At 42.2% G+C, this 20,647-nt stretch overlaps 1 protein-coding gene across 4 annotated transcripts in view; it reads right to left on the bottom strand.

Annotated features, from left to right (window-relative positions):
* Nucleotides 1-20,647, bottom strand: part of LOC137431862 (homer protein homolog 2) — a 103,736-nt gene that overhangs the window by 13,594 nt on the left and 69,495 nt on the right. For 3 of the 4 annotated variants that reach the window (XM_068123640.2, XM_068123642.2, XM_068123643.2), the window contains 3 exons: nucleotides 15,948-16,031; nucleotides 11,220-11,341; nucleotides 1,158-1,365 (listed from right to left, as the gene is read on the bottom strand). In XM_068123640.2, coding sequence (XP_067979741.1) covers nucleotides 1,158-1,365; nucleotides 11,220-11,341; nucleotides 15,948-16,031 — 414 coding nt within the window. The remainder of the gene's footprint in view (nucleotides 1-1,157; nucleotides 1,366-11,219; nucleotides 11,342-15,947; nucleotides 16,032-20,647) is intronic. The other variant, XM_068123641.2, reaches the window with a different exon arrangement.

Genomic DNA, 20,647 nt, shown 5'->3' with positions numbered 1-20,647 from the left:
ATTTGTACCCCCACCTTTCCCTCCTTCCTCCCAAGACCACTGGCAAAACACCCCTATAAACTAATCGGAGACATGCTGATCCTAAATAGCAAGTCTGGATGTAATCAGCCCAGAACTGAAGGAGGAGTAGCGCGACAAACAAACACCAGTCCATGAATTTATAGTAAGGATGTATGTTGGACATGGATTGATCGATCACATTCCAAATTCCTTCCCTAACCAGCTCTAGTGGAACATCAGGCCTGGTGAGCCAACAACACTTGCTTTGAGAGCTGTGACCCCAACTTAATGGGACATGCACAATGAAGAAGAATAAAAAAAAATTTTGGTGTGTGAACTGCAGGGTGGTTCTTAAAAATGAAAGTTAGAAAAGTCATGCTCCTAACACTTAAAAGTTTTTGTATGTATGGAATTACCCTTGTGGTGAAATTTCAAGCCACTTGGGCAAAATGTAGGGGTTGCACACGGAGTTTGTAATTTCACATATTTGGCTCGCTTAAATGTTTGGAGTTGATTCATTATTTATTCTCCACTGCTATATCAGTGATTTTGACCATTACAGTTGACCTATGACATTGCTATTTACTGCACATTTTCAAGTTGTTTTTAAGTTAATTGAATACAGTACAGCTGTACTCTGGTGTGTGCAGTTGCTCTCATTGAAGAGTACAATCGTCTCCTGACTAGGGATGAACAGCAAACCCAGTATCTGCTGAAAGTTGTGACAGAACATCGCAAGAGGTTTCCCGATTGCAGGAAATCAACGCTTATCGGGCACAACGCTGGCAACCATGAGTTGCTGTGAAACCCCTGAACCTTGATGGATTCAAACAATATTTCACAGGCAGAAGTTTTACCTCAACACCAAAATAATTAAAGGTTAGGAGTAAAACAATTTAAAAACTTTTTTGCCTTATGTAGCTAAGAACGACCCTCGTGAACTGTCATGAGCCCAAGTCCTCACTTCTGTCCATCAGTCACTTACCTATAACACAACCACACAATATGTTTGCTCGTAGGGGTATCAAGCCATATAGACCAACTTGCATATCAACACTACAAGAGAAGATTATATTGGTGGTGGAAGTATACCTCTCCATAATTTATTTAATTGTTTCTGTTTGCACCTGCACTTCTTGAACAGCTTCCTCACTGACCTTGCTCTGCAGACCATCATATTCTTGCTGGCCTTGCATTGTGCCTTCCTGCCAGTCACTGGGCTTGTCCATAGATTCAAATAGAATCTCTTTTCCAGTGATGCTAGATATGTTGTTGTTTGTGGTGGTGGTGGTGGTGGTGATGGTGGTGGTGGTGGTGCAGGTTGCATTATCCGCTTGTTGCTGCACCTCCTCCGGAGCCTTTGCACTGTGAGCCAAAGCAGCAGAAACAAGTAATTCGAATATTACACTAATCACACAGGTTGCTATTATTCTACAACAAAATATTATTTAGCCTCAAAGATGCGTACCCCCTTATTAGGGGTTTCCGTTGAAAGACCCCTAAAAACTTGACCAACTTTCACTTGAATGAAGACTTTTTTTTACATAGCAAAGCATGATGGGAGAAAAACTTTCCTTTCACTTTTGTCTCCCATTTTGTGCTGAGGAAATGAAGGTGAAGCAATGCAAAATTCCATATTTTGAGCGTCAACAGGAATTTAAGTTATTAATGTTAATGACGAGGAGGAAAAGATTTGATTTTGGTGAAGATCCGGATACGGATACGAGAATTTTTAAAGTTATTCTTCACCATTGAGGGTTAAAGCCAAAAACGATATACAGCAGGATATCTCAAAGTTATGAACGGATTCAGCCGAAACCTAGTGGACAAGTTGGGTGTGTGACAAGGAGGAATTGATGTCATTTTGGTGAAGATTTGAATCTGGATCTGGATCAGAGATTTTTAAAAGAGATTCTTAACCATTGAGTGATCGGGCTAAAACCGATATATAGCAAGATATCTCAAAATGTTGTGGATGGATTGGGGCGAAAACTTAGTGCACAAGTTGGGTACGTGACAAGGAAGAATTGATTACATTTTGGTGAAGATTCGAATCCAGATCCAGATCAGGGATTTTTAAGTGATTCTTCACCACTGAGATTTTTTTTTTTTTTTTGGATACAAGATCGAGGCTCGTGAAAGAGCTAACATTAATCACACAAAAAGTCAAACCGACACACAAAACACAAAAAATAAGGGGAGCGGCAGACAAGATGGGGAGAGAGGGGGAAGGACACAAACACAACATTTGAGAGCAGGCACATCGGGAGAAATGTGGGAGGGGGAGGGCTTTGGGGGAGGTGGGAGAGGTATAAAACATATGAACACTGCAAGGACTTCCAGGAAAGAAGTTGGAATTTCAAAAAAAAGTGTATCTGGGGTGAATTAGTGGGGGTAGAAAAGATCAAGGTTTTGGATGGGGGATGGTGGTGAACAGCTGTTTTAAAGACCTGGAGGGAGGAGTGGGATTGAAGGGAGTGGGGGAGTTTGTTCCAGAGGCGGGAGAAAAGGGGAATGAAAGAGTGAAGGTGAGCAGAGAGCCTAGATTTTGGCAGTTTAACCATAAGAGGGTTGCAGGCAGATCTTGTGCGACCTGAAGGAATATTGGGGGGACAGAGCACAGAGAGAGCTGGGGGAGCAAGGCCGGAGAGGAGTCGGTAGAAGACAGAAAGACCACCTACCTACCTGCCTGCGGTGATGGGGGGAGTGAAAGGCCCTCGGAGTTAGCTTCATTGCGGGAGATTCCAATGATTCTGAAAGCTTTGGTTTCAACAGCGTGAAGCCGAGCTAGGTGTGAGGCAGGAGCACCGGCCCAGAGGGGGGAACAGTAACAGATTGAGCTAAAACCGACATATAGCACAATATCTCCAACAGTTATGGACAGATTCGGCAGAAACTTGGTGGACAGATTGGGTGTGTGACGAGGAAGAATTGATGTAATTTGGGTGAAGATTCGAATCCAGATCCGGATCAGGGATTTTTAAGCGATTCTTCACCACTGAGAGATAGACCTAAAACCGACATATAGCACAATATCTCCAAAAGTTATGGACAGATTCGGTAGAAACCTGGTGGACAGATTCGGTGTGTCACAAGGAAGAATTGATTTAATTTTGGTGAAGATCTTCTTTCTCTACTGTAATATGGTGGACAAACAATGTTACAGATAATGCATTTCATACACACAGTGATCGTCTCTCCAAGCATGCAAGGCTTTCCATTTCACATCACAATTCAATCAATCATTGGCCAACCTGTCAGCCATGAACATAGGGGCAATACCCATGGTGCTCACCTGGTAGCATAAACGGTATACTGCACTGACTAAAGGTATTTTAAACCAATTTGAATGGTTGCTAGAAGACATAAGAAGACATAGACATGAGTTGCGCTCAGCTCGATTCTTTCTATAGATTTAATTTTAACCACTCAGCAAATAATAAATATTGTTGCCACAACATTTGTGCATCTTAATATAAATTCACCAAATGTCTGTCTGTCTGTCTGTCCGTCTGTTCCCTGGTACCGCAAAATAACGGCTGAACCGATCGCAACGAAATTTTGGGTGGGTAATCCTGGGACCCCCTGGAGTAAAATAGGCTATATTGTTTTTCCAGTTTTTCCAATTTCCAATTTTTCCAACTAGCAACGGTACCTGCCCTACAGGCGGGGCTTCAATTGGGAGGCCCAAATGAAAAGGTAAAATATCAGAAATTGAAGGCTTTTTTATTTTAAACGATTCATATAAATATCCGTTAAGTCATATCACACGCAAATCATCAAAATCTAAACAGTATCTTACTATAATTCACCAAATGTCCCACAGTGATCGATACACTATGATCGTGATGATCGTGATCGTGAATCGTGATCGATAATCGTGTTCACAATCGCTATGTCGTATGTACTCCCGATACGTGTTTCCTTCAGTTGAAATGAGTTAGAATTCTCTCAAGCAGGGCTTCAACCCGTGTCCTTATAAAAGGTCTTTGTCCGAGGTCACCAAGTCCGATCGGTGCAGCCATACAGCGATCGGTGCAGCCGTTTGTGTGGCACCCGGGACAACAACATCGTCACAATGAACGTTATGCGAACGCGAATGTTATGTGGGAGTCCAAACCTGAGAATGCTGGAGATCAAAGCTGAAATTGGGAAAACGAAATAGCCTATTTTACTCCTGGAGATCCCACGATTATCCACCCAAAATATCGTTGCGATCGGTTCAGCAGTTTTTACGGTACCTTCGAACGGACAGACAGACAGACAAACGGATGGACATTTGGTGAATTATCATAAGATTTTCCAGTTTTTCCAAACACGATGGAATTATCATTTACCGATATGAACAGTGATGTGGCTTTTATTGAAATTCTACAAATACTGTTTAGATTTTGATGATTTGCGTGTGATATGATTTAACGGATGTTTATCTGAATCGTTTAAAATAAAAAAGCCTTCAATTTCTGATATTTTACCTTTTCATTTGGGCCTCCCAATTGAAGCCCCGCCCATAGGGCAGGTACCGTTGCTAGTAGTAGTCATTTATGTTCGGCTAAGTGTGGTGCCATTCCCTACCTTGATTTGCAATTTGATATATTTTTTTAACCGTCAGTCAATATAAGCCTCTGCCCTTTTAGTCCTCTGCGCTCTCCAGGATGTTCTTCGATGTCCCTTGAAGATTTCCCTTGAAGTGGGGGCACTGTCAATGTTGCCCTTTTACTCTCCCTCACTCTTTAATGAGTCCAGATTTTGTCTGCAGAAAAATATTCGGCCTCTTCTCCTTCACTGAACAAATATGTATCGACTCTAATGGGTTTCAGGTTGCTTTTTGGCATTCATGCCAATACCGCAAAAATGTGCACAAATCTGAAGTTACAGTCACATCTAAAGTTAGATTTTTATGCCTCCGCCAACAAAGTCGCTGAAGGCATTATGTTTTAGGGTTGTCCGTTTGTCCGTCCATCCGTAAGGGCTAAACCTCGTTTTTCTCAGCAACCATATGTACGATTGTGACGAAACTTGCAGGGGAGGAGTGACACCCACGCAGAATGTTTTTATGATAATTGTGACGTCATAGGTCACGTGGTATGGTAGCCATCTTGGATTAAAAGCAAATAATCAAAAAAATAATTCTCGGAATCCGCTAAATGGAAAAATTTGAATCTTCGCACATTGTCAAGTACTCCCAATGGGGAACAAAAGCATGATAATGACATCATAGGTGAAGTGGTATACCAGCCAAAAATGTTTAAATCAAATTCCTTATCCTAAAAATCTGAAATTACATGCACGTGATCTGTGAATTATTTGTATTGAAATATTAAATTTATGACATTATAGGTCAAATGGTTTGGCAGCCATATTGGATTGAAGGAAAATATTCAATAATTATATCTCTGAAACCACTTACCCTATCGATGCACATTTTACAAATATCATCTAACAGCACTGTTGCATATACAGACTTGGCATTTAATATAGAATATTTTTTTTGTGGGGGTGAACTGACTTTTCAAGATGTCTCAGAACCAAAAGTTCATTGGAATTATGTTGAAATTATTCTAGACTTTGTTAATGTGACCTTTAAAAGAAACAAAAACCACATTTGACATTTCGAAGCAAATAAATTGATCCTTGAAAGTGATGTAAACTGATATCGAACTCAATTCACAGACAGTACTGTGTTAAACTTCTGTACGTTTTCCAGAAGTATCTCTTTATTTTGCACATTAGCCAAAATTTTTTTTAACAAAACCAAAAGTTAAATTACGACTGGTATTACGGACAGTAAAATTACAGTTCAGTACTTCGTTTTAACCCCCACGAGCATTCAGGAGAGCATGTACACGTTGAGGCATGCTGTTCACGAGATTTGCCAAGGTTTGGACAGGAATCGCTTACCATGCAGTTACAATAGCCTGCTGCAATTCACGCACAGAGGCAGGCTGCTGGTCCAAGTTGTCGATTTGACGCGTTAATTCTGCCCACAGGTTCTCTTGCGGATTCATATCCGGGGACATGTCAGGCCACTCCATATGCTCTACACCACGGTCAGCAAGAAAGTGTTGGATCATGCGAGCACGATGAGGCCGTGCATTGTCATCTTGGAAGACAAAGTTTCCTCGAAAGGCTGCACGAACAAATGGAAGCAATGTTTCTTCCAGAATGGCCCTGTGCTTGAACTGGTTCAGGTTTCCATTCAGAACAACCAGGTCAGTTTTGCCCCCTGCATGAAAAGAAGCCCAAACGGTCACCCCACCACCTCCAGCTTGGACTCTTGGCACTATACAATCTTCGTTGTAGGCTTCCTGCACTTGTCTGCTCACTCGGACGTGGCCATCTTGACGATATACCAGAAATCTAGACTCGTCACTGAAGATCACGTGATTCCAGTGTCCTGACTGCCATTGACGGTGCTCTCTGGCCCACTGCAATCGGCGCTGGCGGTGTTTTCTGGTCAGACGTGGCTTTTTCAGGGGACGCCTGGCACGATAGCCTGCTTGAACCAGTCGTTGGTTGACTAGCCTTCTGGATACAGGCACATTTGTCAGTTGCTGCCACTCAGCCCTAAGCCGATTAGCTGACTTGGTATGGCCATTGCGGACTAACCGGTGCAGCTGGTGATCATCCCTCCTTGTGGTTCTGCGGGGACGTCCTGGCCTCGGTATTGGAGTAGGGACACCCCTCTGAGCATTTCGTTTCAGGATCTTTGACACCTGACCTTGAGTGATGCCATACTGCCAAGCAATAGCATGCTGTTTCATGCCGGAATTTCGTAAAGCCACCACTAAATGACAAACAGCATTGTCCAGTTGACGGACCATCTCCAGGGGAAGTGGCAATAACTTTTGTAGACGTGCAGCAGTTGTTTTCCACTAATACCGAACGCAACAACCCTTATATACCCGATTGTGAAGCCAATCGTCAAATGTACCTGTCCGTACATTTTGTCACGCCACCTGTGATATAATCCTGTTATTGACTTCTTGCTGCGACAGACAATCAGTGACATGGTTCTTTTAACAAAGAAATCACCGAAGCATAAAAGAAACTCACCAGATTGATATACCGAGTTCAGAAAGTGAACCCGTCAAGAAAAAACAAATATTCCATGTTAAATGCCAAGTCTGTAGTTTGAAAATGATGTCATAGATCACGTGGTTTGGCAGCCATCTTGGATAAAAAACGAACCTATCCGATCAACACGAAATTTCACAAACGTGATCCCCTACCCATACATATGCAGAGTGATGTCATCTACCCGTTGTGGGACTCTGCGTCGGCATATTGGCGACACAGTCGCATTGTTCTCGTTTTATCATAATTTATTTCACAAAACTTTTGATGAGACTTTTAATCTCCCACATTATCATTTTTAGTCCAATTTATTTTATTTCATTTAATTTGAAAGCTGTCTCTTGAACTTCCAGACCTCACCAGCAACCGTAACCTTTCCAGGGCCGACAGCATTACTTACCGAAGCGAAGCTGGCCTGCAAAGCCAGCCACAGACCGGGCATCCTCCATTGATCCAAGTCTTGCCTTTGAAAATCAGAGCTATTTATAGCCTACTGGACCTTTGTCCATAACTCAATGGAGTACTGCTCCCAGAAAGTTCCCCAGCCCCCAGCATCAAATCTGTCTCTCCTAGATGCTGTGCAATCTAAAGCTCTCAAAATTATTGGAATCTCCCATGATGAGGCTCATGGTCTCACATTACAGGCAGATCGATGGTTTTTCTGTTTTCTCCCATCTATTCTCTGATCCCAGGTCAAAAATCCCATAGAAAACCAATATGACAAATCCCATAGGAAATTTAACCAGTAGGATATACTGGTTTCAAGAAGGGAAGTGAAATACTGGACCAGTAGAAAATACCCCAAAAAAAAATATATGTCAATGGGACCAGTAGGAGACCAATAGAATACCAATATATGAATGAACAGGATTGAAAAAAAACAAATGACATGTGGGAAAATTACATACCCAGACCAGGAACCAAACCCAGGTCTTCTTGTGAACCATACCAGTGCTCTACCATTTGAGCTATCTGGCTTCTGGAGGGCAAACAACTTGATGTTATAAAAAAAAACATGGCTATAATTCCATTATATGTAGAACTGTGTGTTTTGTGTTTGTTTATAACAAAATATAATTAATGTATTTTGGTTGGTCTATGGGTTTTCAGAGCAGTAAACCCTAATGGTTTCTTTCGGACCAGTTGCACTTAAAGGTTCCTATTGGTTTCTATGGGTTTCAGACCTATTGCATATAATGGTTTCTATTCATTTCAACCGAATCTGGTTTGGTTTCTTCTGGAAACTCTACTGGTTCCTGTAGAAACCGATATAAACTGGGATTTCCAATAGCGACCAATATAAATGTCCCCCTGTTCTCTACTGGTGTCTATGGGATTTTCGACCTGGAATATTACTCACACTGCTGTCTCTCTCTCTCTCTCAATCCTCTGACAATCCATATGTACTCCAGGATGCACACATTCTTCCAGTAACCTCCTCCTGGTTAAACTTCCAAAATCCAGACTGTCTGCACACCTGGACTCTTTCATTCTTCGCTTCTCCCATCTATAAAACCACATTCCATAGGCTCTGTCTCTCTCTTCCGTTCAAGCAAGCAGTGCAACTCCATCTGTTGTCATCCCCAATTTTACCCATGATCTCTATTACCTCGATTAACTTTTCCAAACCCAACAACCTTCTTACTTGCTCATAATTTCAGTTTCCTCCCCTCCTCCTGCTCATCTTTTCCTGTTCATTCATTCCCTTGATGTTTGTGTCACGGTCAGTTCTACGTTGCTCTTCCATGAGCCTCGCTCCCGTAAAGAAACAAAATCCATCTCGAGGGTAAGGTTTGCCACCCAGAGAGCCCAATTGGTTTCACCTTCCCATTTGCCATTGGGGCATAATTATTTTTATTATTGTCATTATCTGCCCCAGTATCTTCATCAGGTTTCTTTAAAATGAAATGTAAACAGTAAAACAAATACTGCACATTAGAGGCATCAGAAGGAATCCAAAATCGACTGCTTTCATTTTTTTCAATTTCTGAAATATAAACGAGCACTGTCAAACATTTTCCTTCGATCACTGTATTTTTGTAATAAGGTACAGTGATTTAAGGCTCATGTAGGAACTTCAACAAGTACAACATCCAGGCCATGCCTGAGACATCAGTAGACAATGGACATTTGGTATATTCCATTTTAACCTCTGTTCGCTACATCGTGAAGCATCGGTTCAGGTTGGAACACAAACACGCTAACGCAATATGTACGGGCCTATGTAGCAATCTTTTATTACCATGATAACCTGTGAACCACAGAAATGACTTCAACCAAACTTTGCATAGGTATGGAATGCGATACAAAGACGACGTGATTCAATTTTGGGTTCAACAGGTGATGTGCCCTTTCAAAATCATTTTAGTTTAATTGTGACCTTTAATTGAGATCAAACGTAACAGTGGGTGGACATATAACATGAGTTGAAGTATATCCATCGACTCATTCATGCCAAATTCAATTTTCTTGATCAATATACAATTTAGGAGTAGTTATAGCAAAGCCAACTATAAGAAAAAGGCATAAAATGTCATCGGCCCCATGGTTTTAGTAATTTTTTTCTGTACACAGTTAAAGGCCACCAGTCGGCCATCTTTGGTCAGATTAAAAAACAAAATCTTCTGCATATGTATACTTTCATTTGTTGTCTTTGTGCCAAGTTTGAACAAAATCGGTCCATGCATGTCCGAGAAATGGTTTGGAAAACGTTTAAGTAACAAAATGGCCGCCAGTCGGCCATCTTGGATCTGATATCCAAACAAAATGACATGGACATGTAAGCCATCACTCATTTTCTGTGTGCCCAGTTTGAACAAAATCGGTATATGCACAATGCACATCCAAGAAATGGTTGAGGACGTGGTCAATATCGGAGTTTTTTTTTTACAGCTAATATGGCCGCCAATCTACCAGTCGGCCATCTTTGATCAGATCGCAAAATAAAGTGAGTTGCACGTGTATGTCAACATGTACTCTGCTTTTGCCAAGATTGAACAAAATCAGACCATGCATGTTCAAGAAATTGTTGGGGATACATTTAAGTAACAAAATGGCCGCCAGTCTGCCATCTTGGATCTCATCTCAAAAGAAAAAGATATGCACATGTACGACATTGTTCATTATCTGTGTGCCAAGTTTGAATAACATCGGTAAATGCATGTCCGAGAAATGGTTGAAGACGTGTTCCACATCGGGTTTTTTTATAACTAAAATGGCCGCCAGCCGGCCATATTTGATCGCATCATGAAATAAAATGATGCGCTTATGTATACCGTCATGTCTTGTTTTTGTGCAAAGTATGAACAAAATCGGTCCATACATCTCCGAGATCTCCGAGACACATGGACGGACGGACGAGACCCAATCCATAAGCCCCCATTTTGGACTAAGTCCAACGGAGGCCAATAAAGATACTCCAATGAAAGAAATGTAGTGGCCATGTTCGTATTTACAGTACGAGGGCAAGCATTGTAATGCAGTGAAGATGAAAATTACTACCACAGCATACCTTGTAGGAGTCGGAATATTGCTCGTCTCATCTGATAGTGTAAAAAGTCAATGCCATCTTGCACATTGATGATTTTGTCACGTTCAACAAGTCCCACACAAATTTAAACCGTCAACTTTTCTTGCCGATTTATAAGAAATTGAATTTTTTTTGGTTAAATCTTGCATCAGCAGCCCCATTTATGCAGATTGCGTGAGCCATCGCATGTGCTGTGGCATGATGCCAGTTGCCATTCCTAACCTGGCTTAGACCACATGGCTGGCTGATTTACAGAGGTTATAGAGACGTGTCGTGTGCAGACATTTTCACAGTTTCCATGGTAGATGTGATTCACACAATCATTTGGGTGAAGAATCACTAAATTTGGGTGAAGATAATTACAGCATGACGTGTTGAACGTACAATTTCCAGATTGAGTTTCTTCCCTTAATAACAATGGTGTGCATCCACATGACTAAAACCATTCTGAATTGCAAATACACAATTAATTTCACAGTTTATTATTTGTTGCTTAATTATATATGAGGAGGATGCAAGAATAGTCTTAAGCACTGCAGAAACATATTCAACTCGTACATATCAAACATTTGTCCAGTGGTATCACCAAAGACAAAATTCTGATGTGACTGACCTTTCTGATGTCGATACCGGACTCTCATTTTCATTTCCATTCCATGATTCCTTGGCAACAGGCCATTGTGTGGCTTTTTCATCATCTGTCCGCAAGAGCTGAGAGCCCTTGGAGCGACAAGCCTACAAGTGTAAGGACAACAGAAAAAGGGGACGAGTCGATGTTACATTCACAAACAATGAACTCGTATGAAGGGTTTTTGTATTTCATTCTGTTTTTCAATGAGTTTGAGCTCAAGAAGAAGTTTATAAATCAATGTCACATGTAGAACTAGAATGTATTCGGCAGAGCGCATAGCTCTGCCAGGCTGAACAGTTTATGTTTTGTATCCCACTTTGAGGCCAAATCTGGAGCTGGACCTGAACCAAAATCTAATCTGCTTGTTCTTGTCACCGAATCAACTCATCCACCAAATTTTGCAATAATTTTGCCACAACTTTTTGAAATACCATGCCATACGTATATCGCTTTGGCCCTATCTTTGAATGGTGAAGAATCACTTAAAAAGTTAAAACATTCTCGTATCCAGATCAGGATCCACATCATCACCAAAATCGAATCAATTCCTCATTGTGACACACCAAATACGTCCATCAAGTTTCGTCCGAATCCATCAACAACTTTTTGAGATATCATGCGATACATCATTTTTGGCCCTATCTCTTAATGGTGAAGAATCACTTTAAAAATTTTCGTACCCGGATCCGGATCTTCACCAAAATCTAATCAATTCGTCCTTGTCACACACCCAGCATGTCCACCAAATTTGGTCCAAATCCGTCCATAACGTTTTGAGATATCCTGCTCACAGACATGAGTAGAAACAACCACCGTCCAGCTCAGGTGGCAGAGGTAACAATGATACTCCAGTGTATATTAATTACAAGTACATGAGTACATTAGTTGACAATGGTCAAATCAGCATAGTCTATGGACCTTGAACTTAGAGTCACATGATCATGAGCCAAGTTTATATATATATGAGGAGGATGTTCCCCGACACCCCTGCATTATATATATATTGTTACGGGACCGCGGATAAGATGTTGTTTGCCGAGCGGAGGCCCCGCGGCCCTAACAGTTACCCCGACTAACCCGATTCCTGGACGTTGGCCGAAATCACGCCACAGATATTCAATTTGGAAACCTCCAAAGCGACCGAATGTAAAGAGGAAGAAGAAGAAGACGTACGGAGGAATAACAGGTTTTATTAATTATTTTCACAAGCCAAGGCAAAGAGAGCAGTTGGTTATATACAGAAAATGGAATGAGCAGAAACAGTGAAATCATTAGCTTACCTATACAAGCTTAATTAATAAACCCCAGGACAACGTGAAAGACAGACGGACGATCACACTTACACGGGGAAATGCAGGCAGGAAGGAATGGCTTGGAGATGGGTGGCTTTTAGAGGCAAGGAAGGTTCAGCGGGTACTGGGCACGGTCGGGCCAGAAGGCACCGCCGTCAAGAAGCCGAGCTTTGGTCCCAAATTGCGCGGGCGAAGTTCCTTTCTCCGTACTGCTGCCTCGTGCGCTCCTTGCGTTGCCCCGGTCCGCTTTTCCTGCAGCGCGGCACGTCTCACGGCGGCTCGGTCACACCTGCTCGTCTCCAGCGCATCTCCTGGACCCATCTCTGTAAAAGCTCATCTGCTCGGGGAGCGTCCCACGGCGGGTTATATAGGCCCGCCCTTCACCCTTTGCGAACCTCCCCCAAGTGTTCTCTCTCCGCCCTCTCAAGCCAAACCCCTCGTTCTGGGTTGGATGAGCGGGGCCGACTTACTCCTCCCCTCTATGACGAGGTGGAGACCCGCCTTTCTTCTTCGGCGTTACCTCGTGCGTAATGGAGTCAAATGCTGCAAAGTGGACGGCAGATGAAAATGCAGCAAAGTGCCAAAAGAGCCAATTGCAGCAAAGTGGCAAACCTGGCACTTGGAAGCTGCCATGGGGCGTCGGAGGGCCTACTCTTATTTAATTCGGTGCAATGAAGAGTCAAACTAGTGGGAAACACATCCTTAGCCTACACAGAGAATAAGGGACTAACTATTTAAAAGGATATATCGTGTCCTGTGTGTAGGTTTATGGAATTAACTAAGAGGACGAGCTGCGACCATTCTTTATATTACGAGGGTCAGTTACACACAACAAAACCATACTTTTCACATTCGTTACACTTTCTCAAAATTGTTACACTTCTCAAATCCGTTACACTTCTCAAATCCTTTCGCTCTTTCACGAGCCTCGATCTTGTATACAAAAAAAAAAAAAAAAAAAAAAAAAAAACACTTCTCAAATTCGTTACAATATTGTTGCGGATATGAGGACTGTATTTTTTTTATTGTGTGTTTTATTATTATTATTATTGTTTATTCTGCGCCTCCTGCCTCCGGAGTTGTGTAAAGATAGAAAGGGCGTCTCGGTAATTAGTCCATAAAGCATCCACGTCAGCCAACCATAGAATACCCCTGTTCGATAGCTTATATCTTATTATGTGTCTTAGGGTAAGGCTGTGTCTCCCATTAACTTAAATACTCCATTGTACCAAGTGAAATAAGAATAGGTCCCCTTTCATTTCGTTTCGATGGCCAACTGCATTTTGGGCGGTTTTCTCTTCAACCACCATTGGCCACGAGGCAGGGATGGGGAAGAAAGGCGTGTCTCCACCTCGTCATAGAGGGGAGGAGTGAGCCAGCCCCACTCGACCAACCATGAACAAGGGGTTTGGCTAAAGAGGGCGAAGAGAGAACGTTTGGGGGAGGTTCGCAAAGGTTGAGGGGCGGGGCCTATATAACCCACGGCAGGGCGTTCCCCAAGAGAGATGAGCTTTTACAGAGAAAGGAGAGGAGTCCAAGGGAGGAGACAAGCAGATGCGCTTTGAGTTGAGACAAGGAGGGAGGAAAAAGAGCCGGGTCGTCAGAGCAAGAGCGCGTAGAGAGGAGAGAACCCGTCACGCCAGACCCCCCCCCCACCAGCGTGTCGGCTCCACCAAGCAGCTCCGACCCGTGATCCCGCGCACACGACAGGCCCGGTGGCATCAGCGGCCGTCGAGGTCCAGCCCGACGTCCTGTGCGGGATCAAGCTCCAGCCAGCTCCGTGCCGTCCTCCCCCTCCAGCCACACACCTCCTTCCAGCAATCCACTCTGCAATTCCCCGCGTGAGTCAGTGTCTTTGTTTGTTCTGTCCTGGGTAGTAACTAAGTCTGTATAAGCTAATAATTTTCACTGTGTCACCTGCGTCTCATGTCCCTGTAAGTAAACGTGACTGATCCTTTTTGCTTGTGTGTAAATAATAATAAACCCCGTTACTCTTCTGTACGTCTTCTTCCTCTTTGCATTCGGTCGCTTTAGAGTTTTCCATATTGGGCAGCTGCGGTGCGATACGGCCAAAGTTTGGGGTAAATCGGGTTTTAGTCAGGGAAGCACTGTTCGGTCGCGGAGCCTCCGCTCGGCAAATATAACATCTTTAACCACGCCCGTAACAATATATATATATATACATATATATATATATATATATACATAGATATAGATATATATATATATAAATATAAATATACACGTACTAGCCGAAAGCAACCTGCGTTGCTCGGGTTCTTTTTGAATGAATTTACTACTATAATTCAGCTTTTACTCGCAGCCGTAGAAGATTGACGACTATAATTCAGCTCAGCTTTTAATTGCGAAATCGGTCCAGCCCAGTTGAAGTGGCCTCGACCGGCCTTGCCACCTAGCCTGTAACCTTCCCATGGCACGTCGCGACATTTTTCGTTCTTTTTGAATGAATTTACTACTATAATTCAGATTTTATTCGCGGCCGTGGAAGATTGACCACTATAATGCAGCTCAGCTTTTAATTGCGAAATGGGCCCGGCCCGGCCGAGGTGGGCCTCGAACGGTCTCGCCACCAAGCCGAAAAACTTCCCGGGACCCACCCCAACATTTTTTGTATTCGAGGTTTCCTCCTATCTTTCACCGGTCAGGAGATTAGTGTGCGCAGACAAACAAACAAACAAAAACTTTCTTTTATATATGTGGAAGAAGAAGAATAAATATATATATATATATATATATATATATATTGTATACAAAATCGAGGCTCGTGTAAGAGCTGACGTTAATCACCAAAAAAAAAACGGACACATAAAACATTATAAAGGGAGCGGGAGACAAGATGAGGAGAGACGGGGAAGCACACATGTACAACAGCAGATAGCAAGGACATTGGGAGATCTGTGGGAGGAAGAGGGCTTGGGGGGAGGAGACATGGGAAGGGTGGGGGTGGGGGAGGTATAAAACACATGGACACTGCTTGGACTTCCAGGAAAGAAGTCGGTATTTCAAAGAAGTGTATCTGGGGTGAATTAACAGGGGTAGAAAAGATCAAGGTTTTGGATGGGGGAAGATAAGAGATGGTGGTGAACAGCTGTTTTAAAGACCTGGAGGGAGGAGTGGGATTGAAGGGAGTGGGGGAGTTTGTTCTAGAGGCGGAAGAAAAGAGGAATGAAAGAGTGAAGGTGAGCAGAGATGAGAACATCGAACAGGCCAACTATGTTAACAGATGTATTACTGCTTTGGGAATCATTGACTGAGTAGGAGAGAGCATTGCGATGTTCAATGAACCCCTTGTCTGGATATGACCAAGAACTATCCGTACATCTGCAATCAAACAAAAGTCTCAACTTACGTAAATCTGAAATAAGGCTGAAGTCACGAAACAAGAGGTATCCAGTACCTGCACAGGTTCGGTCCTACTCCCCTCGATTTTCTTTCTTGGTGGTGAAGCAAATCCTTTAAGCTCTTCAAATTTCTCTGAAAACTACAGGAATCAGGAAAAACATGCGTTTGGTTTGAATACAAGTTCACATTTCTCATGATATTTTTACAGCTCAACGTCCTGGTTCAATAATAATAATTAAAAAAACACCTTTAGAGGCCATTTTTCCCCGCAAGCGGGGGTTGGCCTTTTTCGGGGACCGTGGTTGTTGTTGTTTTTCGGTCCCCTTTTTGAAGCAATGTTTTACGGCCGGATGCCCTTCCTGCCGCCAACCCTGTTTGTCGCCTTTTACGACAAGCAGGGATTACCAGTGAACTGGTACTCAATTAGCCGACCTCGGAAGGATGAACAGGCTGAGTCAACCCCCCTGGCGTTAATTCAGCGATCGACCGGGATTCGAACCCAGGATTCTAGCTATCCTAAGCTGGCACCCTAGCCGCTAGCCCAACACCAGGGTAAAATGATGGTCATAATTTGTTTCTTTGTGCCTATCAGCCATTCATACACGCAGGTGCGTCGAGAGTCAGCATGGGCCCCAAGGTAAACAAACTCAAGGCCCCCACCCCCACCCTTTCTCTCTTTTATAACTTTTTAAGGAACTTTCCTCAATGAAAAACAAAAAAGACAAAAAAGATAATTTAAACTAGAACGCCACTCAGTAGAGCGCATACGCCCGCGTGGGTGGCCGCTGCTGAGCCCTATCTTCCAATGGTAAAAAAATTCCTGGATCCGGAATAATATCCTGAGCTTCACCAAAAACTAATCAATTCTTCCTTATCCCAAGGGCAATCATCCCACCAACTTTCATCCAAATCCGTTCAGAACTTTTTCAGATATCTTGTTCACAAACACACGAACACACAAACACACACACGGACGGACACAATCGAATGCATTCATCCCTGGCGGGGGTAAAAACAAATGGTCACTTTTATTTAGTCGTATGATCGAAAAATAAAGGAGATAGCAGGACGTTTGGACCGATCGAGTCAATTCGCAACCTCAATAGCTGAATACTATTTTTTCATAAGATTGGAAAAAATACGACAGAAGATGTTTCATAATTTTTTTTGGACAAGAGGACACAAACTCATTTCTTTGTAATACACATTTCTGGTTGATAACATTTTCTGTAAAGTTTGAAACTTTACCAGTAACAGCAGTAAATGTTTTTTTTTTTTTTTTTTTTTTTTTTTTTTTTTTTTTTTTTTTTTTTTTTTTTTTTTTTTTTTTTTTTTTTTTTGTATACAAGATCGAGGCTCGTGAAAGAGCGAACATTAATCACACAGAAAGACAAACAGACACACAAAACAAATAACATCGGGAGCGGTAGACAAGATGGGGAGAGAGAGGGAAGGACACAAACACAACATTTGAGAGCAGGGACCGAGAGACATGGAGACATCGAGAGAACTGTTGGAGGGAGAGGGCTTTGGGGGGAGGCATGGGAAGGGGGGGGGGGTGGGAGAGGTATAAAACATATGGACACTGCCAAGACTTCCAGGAAAGAAGTTGGAATTTCAAACAAGGTGGATCTGGGGTGAATTAGTGGGGGTAGAAAAGATCAAGGTTTTGGATGGGGGAAGATAAGAGATGGTGGTGAACAGCTGTTTTGAAGACCTGGAGGGAGGAGTGTGATTGAAGTGAGTGTGGGAGTTTGTTCCAGAGGCGGGAGAAAAGAGGAATGAAGGAGTGAAGGTGAGCAGAGAGCCGAGATTTCGGCAGTTTAACCATCAGAGGGTGGCTGGCAGATCTTGTGCGACCTGTAGGAATATTTGGGGGACAGAGCACAGAGAGAGCTGGGGGAGCAAGGCCGGAGAGGAGTCGGTAGAAGACAGAAAGACCACCTACCTGCCTGCGGTGAGTGAGTGAAAGGCCCTCAGAGATAGCTTCATCGCGGGAGATTCCAATGAAATGATTCCAATGTTGTTTTGTTTCCGGCAATAAAGCAAAATCAGCTTCTGTGTTTAAATGCAACAATGACGAAATGAGTATTAAGCCGATGAAGGGTTTCACTGAACTGTTTAAAAAAAACTACAGGAGGAGCTCGGACCCCTCAACGGACCCCAGGCCCTGACGCAGCGACCCCCCTGAGCTCCTCTCTCGACACCCCTGCATACATGAGTATCGATGACATTTGGGTTACACTATGCTTTATCTCCAGGAATATACAGGGTGTTTGAAAAACGCAGAATTATAGGAAAAAAATTTGTAGACGATACCTTTGAGGTAGAATAGGACCGTGGACAGAAATAAATCCCCCAAAGTAGTCCAAATTGAACACCACTTGACTGTACTCTTTGGGGACAGCTGAACTCAGTGGTCTATATCATGTTCGACGGAAGATCGCAAGAGTTAAATCAGAAACAATGGACAACGAGAACGCCACTCAGTAGAGCGCATACTCTTTCCGTGGGTTTAGTTGGAATAATACGTTTTGTTTAACATCCCCTCTCCCCAAAACAATAAATGAAAAAGAAAGTAGGCCATAACTGTCTGAGAATTTATTTTGATATATCTCGGAATTGGAGGAGAAAAACATCATTTAAGAATAAGAATAAGAATAAGAGCTTTAATGCAGTAAAACAGAAAAAAAAATTCCCCAAAAAATATTCCTGGATCTGGAATAATATCCTGAGCTTCACCAAAAACTAATCAATTCTTCCTTATCCCAAAGGACTTGCGTCCCACCAACTTTCATCCAAATCCGTTGAGAACTTTTCCAGATATCTTGTTCACAAACACACGAACATACGCACACACACACACACACACACACACACACACACACACACACACACACACACACACACACACACACACACACACACACACACACACACACACACGATCGAATGCATTACTCCCTGGCGGGAGTAAAAATCGATGTGTCAATGTTAAGAAACATTCGAAGAAGTCTACGTAAAAGAATCAATGTGTCTGCAGGTCTGTGATGCAAGTTGAGCAATTTATAAAATCAAATTATAAAACGAATGTGTGGATGATTCCAGACTTTTGAAACAACCTGTGCATCGTGATTGATTCACATCGCCTGAAAAACTTCGGCACAAAGTGAAGACATCACTTGCAATCGTGACCTGACGCACTACAACACTGGAAAAATTAATAAACAATTAACTGGAACGCCACTCAGCAGAGCGCATACTCCCTCCGTGCGTCAGGTTGGAATAGTACGATTTCACAAAAGTATGAGTGAGTAGTTCAGTGACAAGACAAGACAAGACAACACAAGACAGACACTGCACAGACATATATTTAGAATATATAGAAGATAATGTAAAAAAACAACAAGGCAATTTCACTTACATTTTCGGATTCAGCGTTCAATTCTATATAAGTGAGTGTATTTTGAGGCATGGGTGAATTCAAATAAAATTGTAAGCCAGGAAAAACGTTCGTTTCATTCCTTAGGGATACAACATGTAAAACTGGCCCAAACGTCAAAACAAAACTCGCTCATTTTAAGTCGTACAAGCCAATGCGACCACTCATTCTTCTGGGAAGAATCCCGTGCACATGCTGGTCACACTTATAACTCGCCTAAGTCTTTATAAGTTCATCAAATACTGACACCGCGACTGACATTCGTTGAGGTAAATGTTGATATCTCTTCTGAGGTTAAAAAAAACAGTTTTAAAGCATTATACGTATCAAACGATACATTTTATGAAACGGGAAAACCTAATAAACACTTTGGTGGCTTTAAAATGACAGAATGTGTCTTTATTAGAAAGAAAAAAAAAGAGCATTGAAGACGACGCTGCTAAAAATTACACCGCTCTAACGCATAACCACGAGTTTAAACTACATTTACAACAAATATGAAAACTATTTTCATATCACAATGTTAAATATAGAATACAGAGAAGATAATATTTTAAAAAAAATGAGCCCTATCTTCCAATGGTAAAAAATCCTTCAAAAAAATCCTGGATCCGGAATAATATCCTGAGCTTCACCAAAAACTAATCAATTCTTCCTTATCCCAAGGGCAATCATCCCACCAACTTTCATCCAATTCCATTCAGAACTTTTCCAGATATCTTGTTCACAAACAAACGAACACACATACACACACACACACACGGACGGACGGACACGATCGAATGCATTACTCCCTGGCGGGAGTAATGACGTATTGCAACAACACTGGAAAAAATAAATAAATAATTAATGACGCATGACAACAAAACTTAAAAAAATAATTAATAATTAATGACGCACTACAACAACAGTGGAAAAGTAAATAAATAATTAATGACGCACCACAACACCATTGGAAAAATAAATAAATAATGACGCACGACAATAACACTAGAAAAATAAATAAATAATGAAACAAGCTTTTGCTTTTTTTTGTATACAAGATCGAGGCTCGTGAAAAAGCTAACATTAATCACACAAAAAGTCAAACCGACACATAAAACAAAATAAGGGAAGCGGTAGACAAGATGGGGAGAGAGGGGGAAGGACACAAACACAACATTTGAGAGCAGGGACATCGAGAGAAATGTGGGAGGGAGACAGCTTGGGGGAAGGTGGAAGAGGTATAAAACATGGACACTGCAAGGACTTCCAGGAAAGAAGTTGGAATTTCAAAAAACTGTATCTGGGGTGAATTAGTGGGGGTAGAAAAG

This window comes from Myxine glutinosa, chromosome 7 (genome assembly GCF_964187855.1).
Source record: "Myxine glutinosa chromosome 7, kmMyxGlut1.1, whole genome shotgun sequence".
Taxonomy (NCBI): Eukaryota; Metazoa; Chordata; class Myxini; order Myxiniformes; family Myxinidae; genus Myxine; species Myxine glutinosa.
The sequence above is the reverse complement of the archived record's forward strand: the minus strand, read 5'-3'. Positions and strand labels throughout refer to the sequence as shown.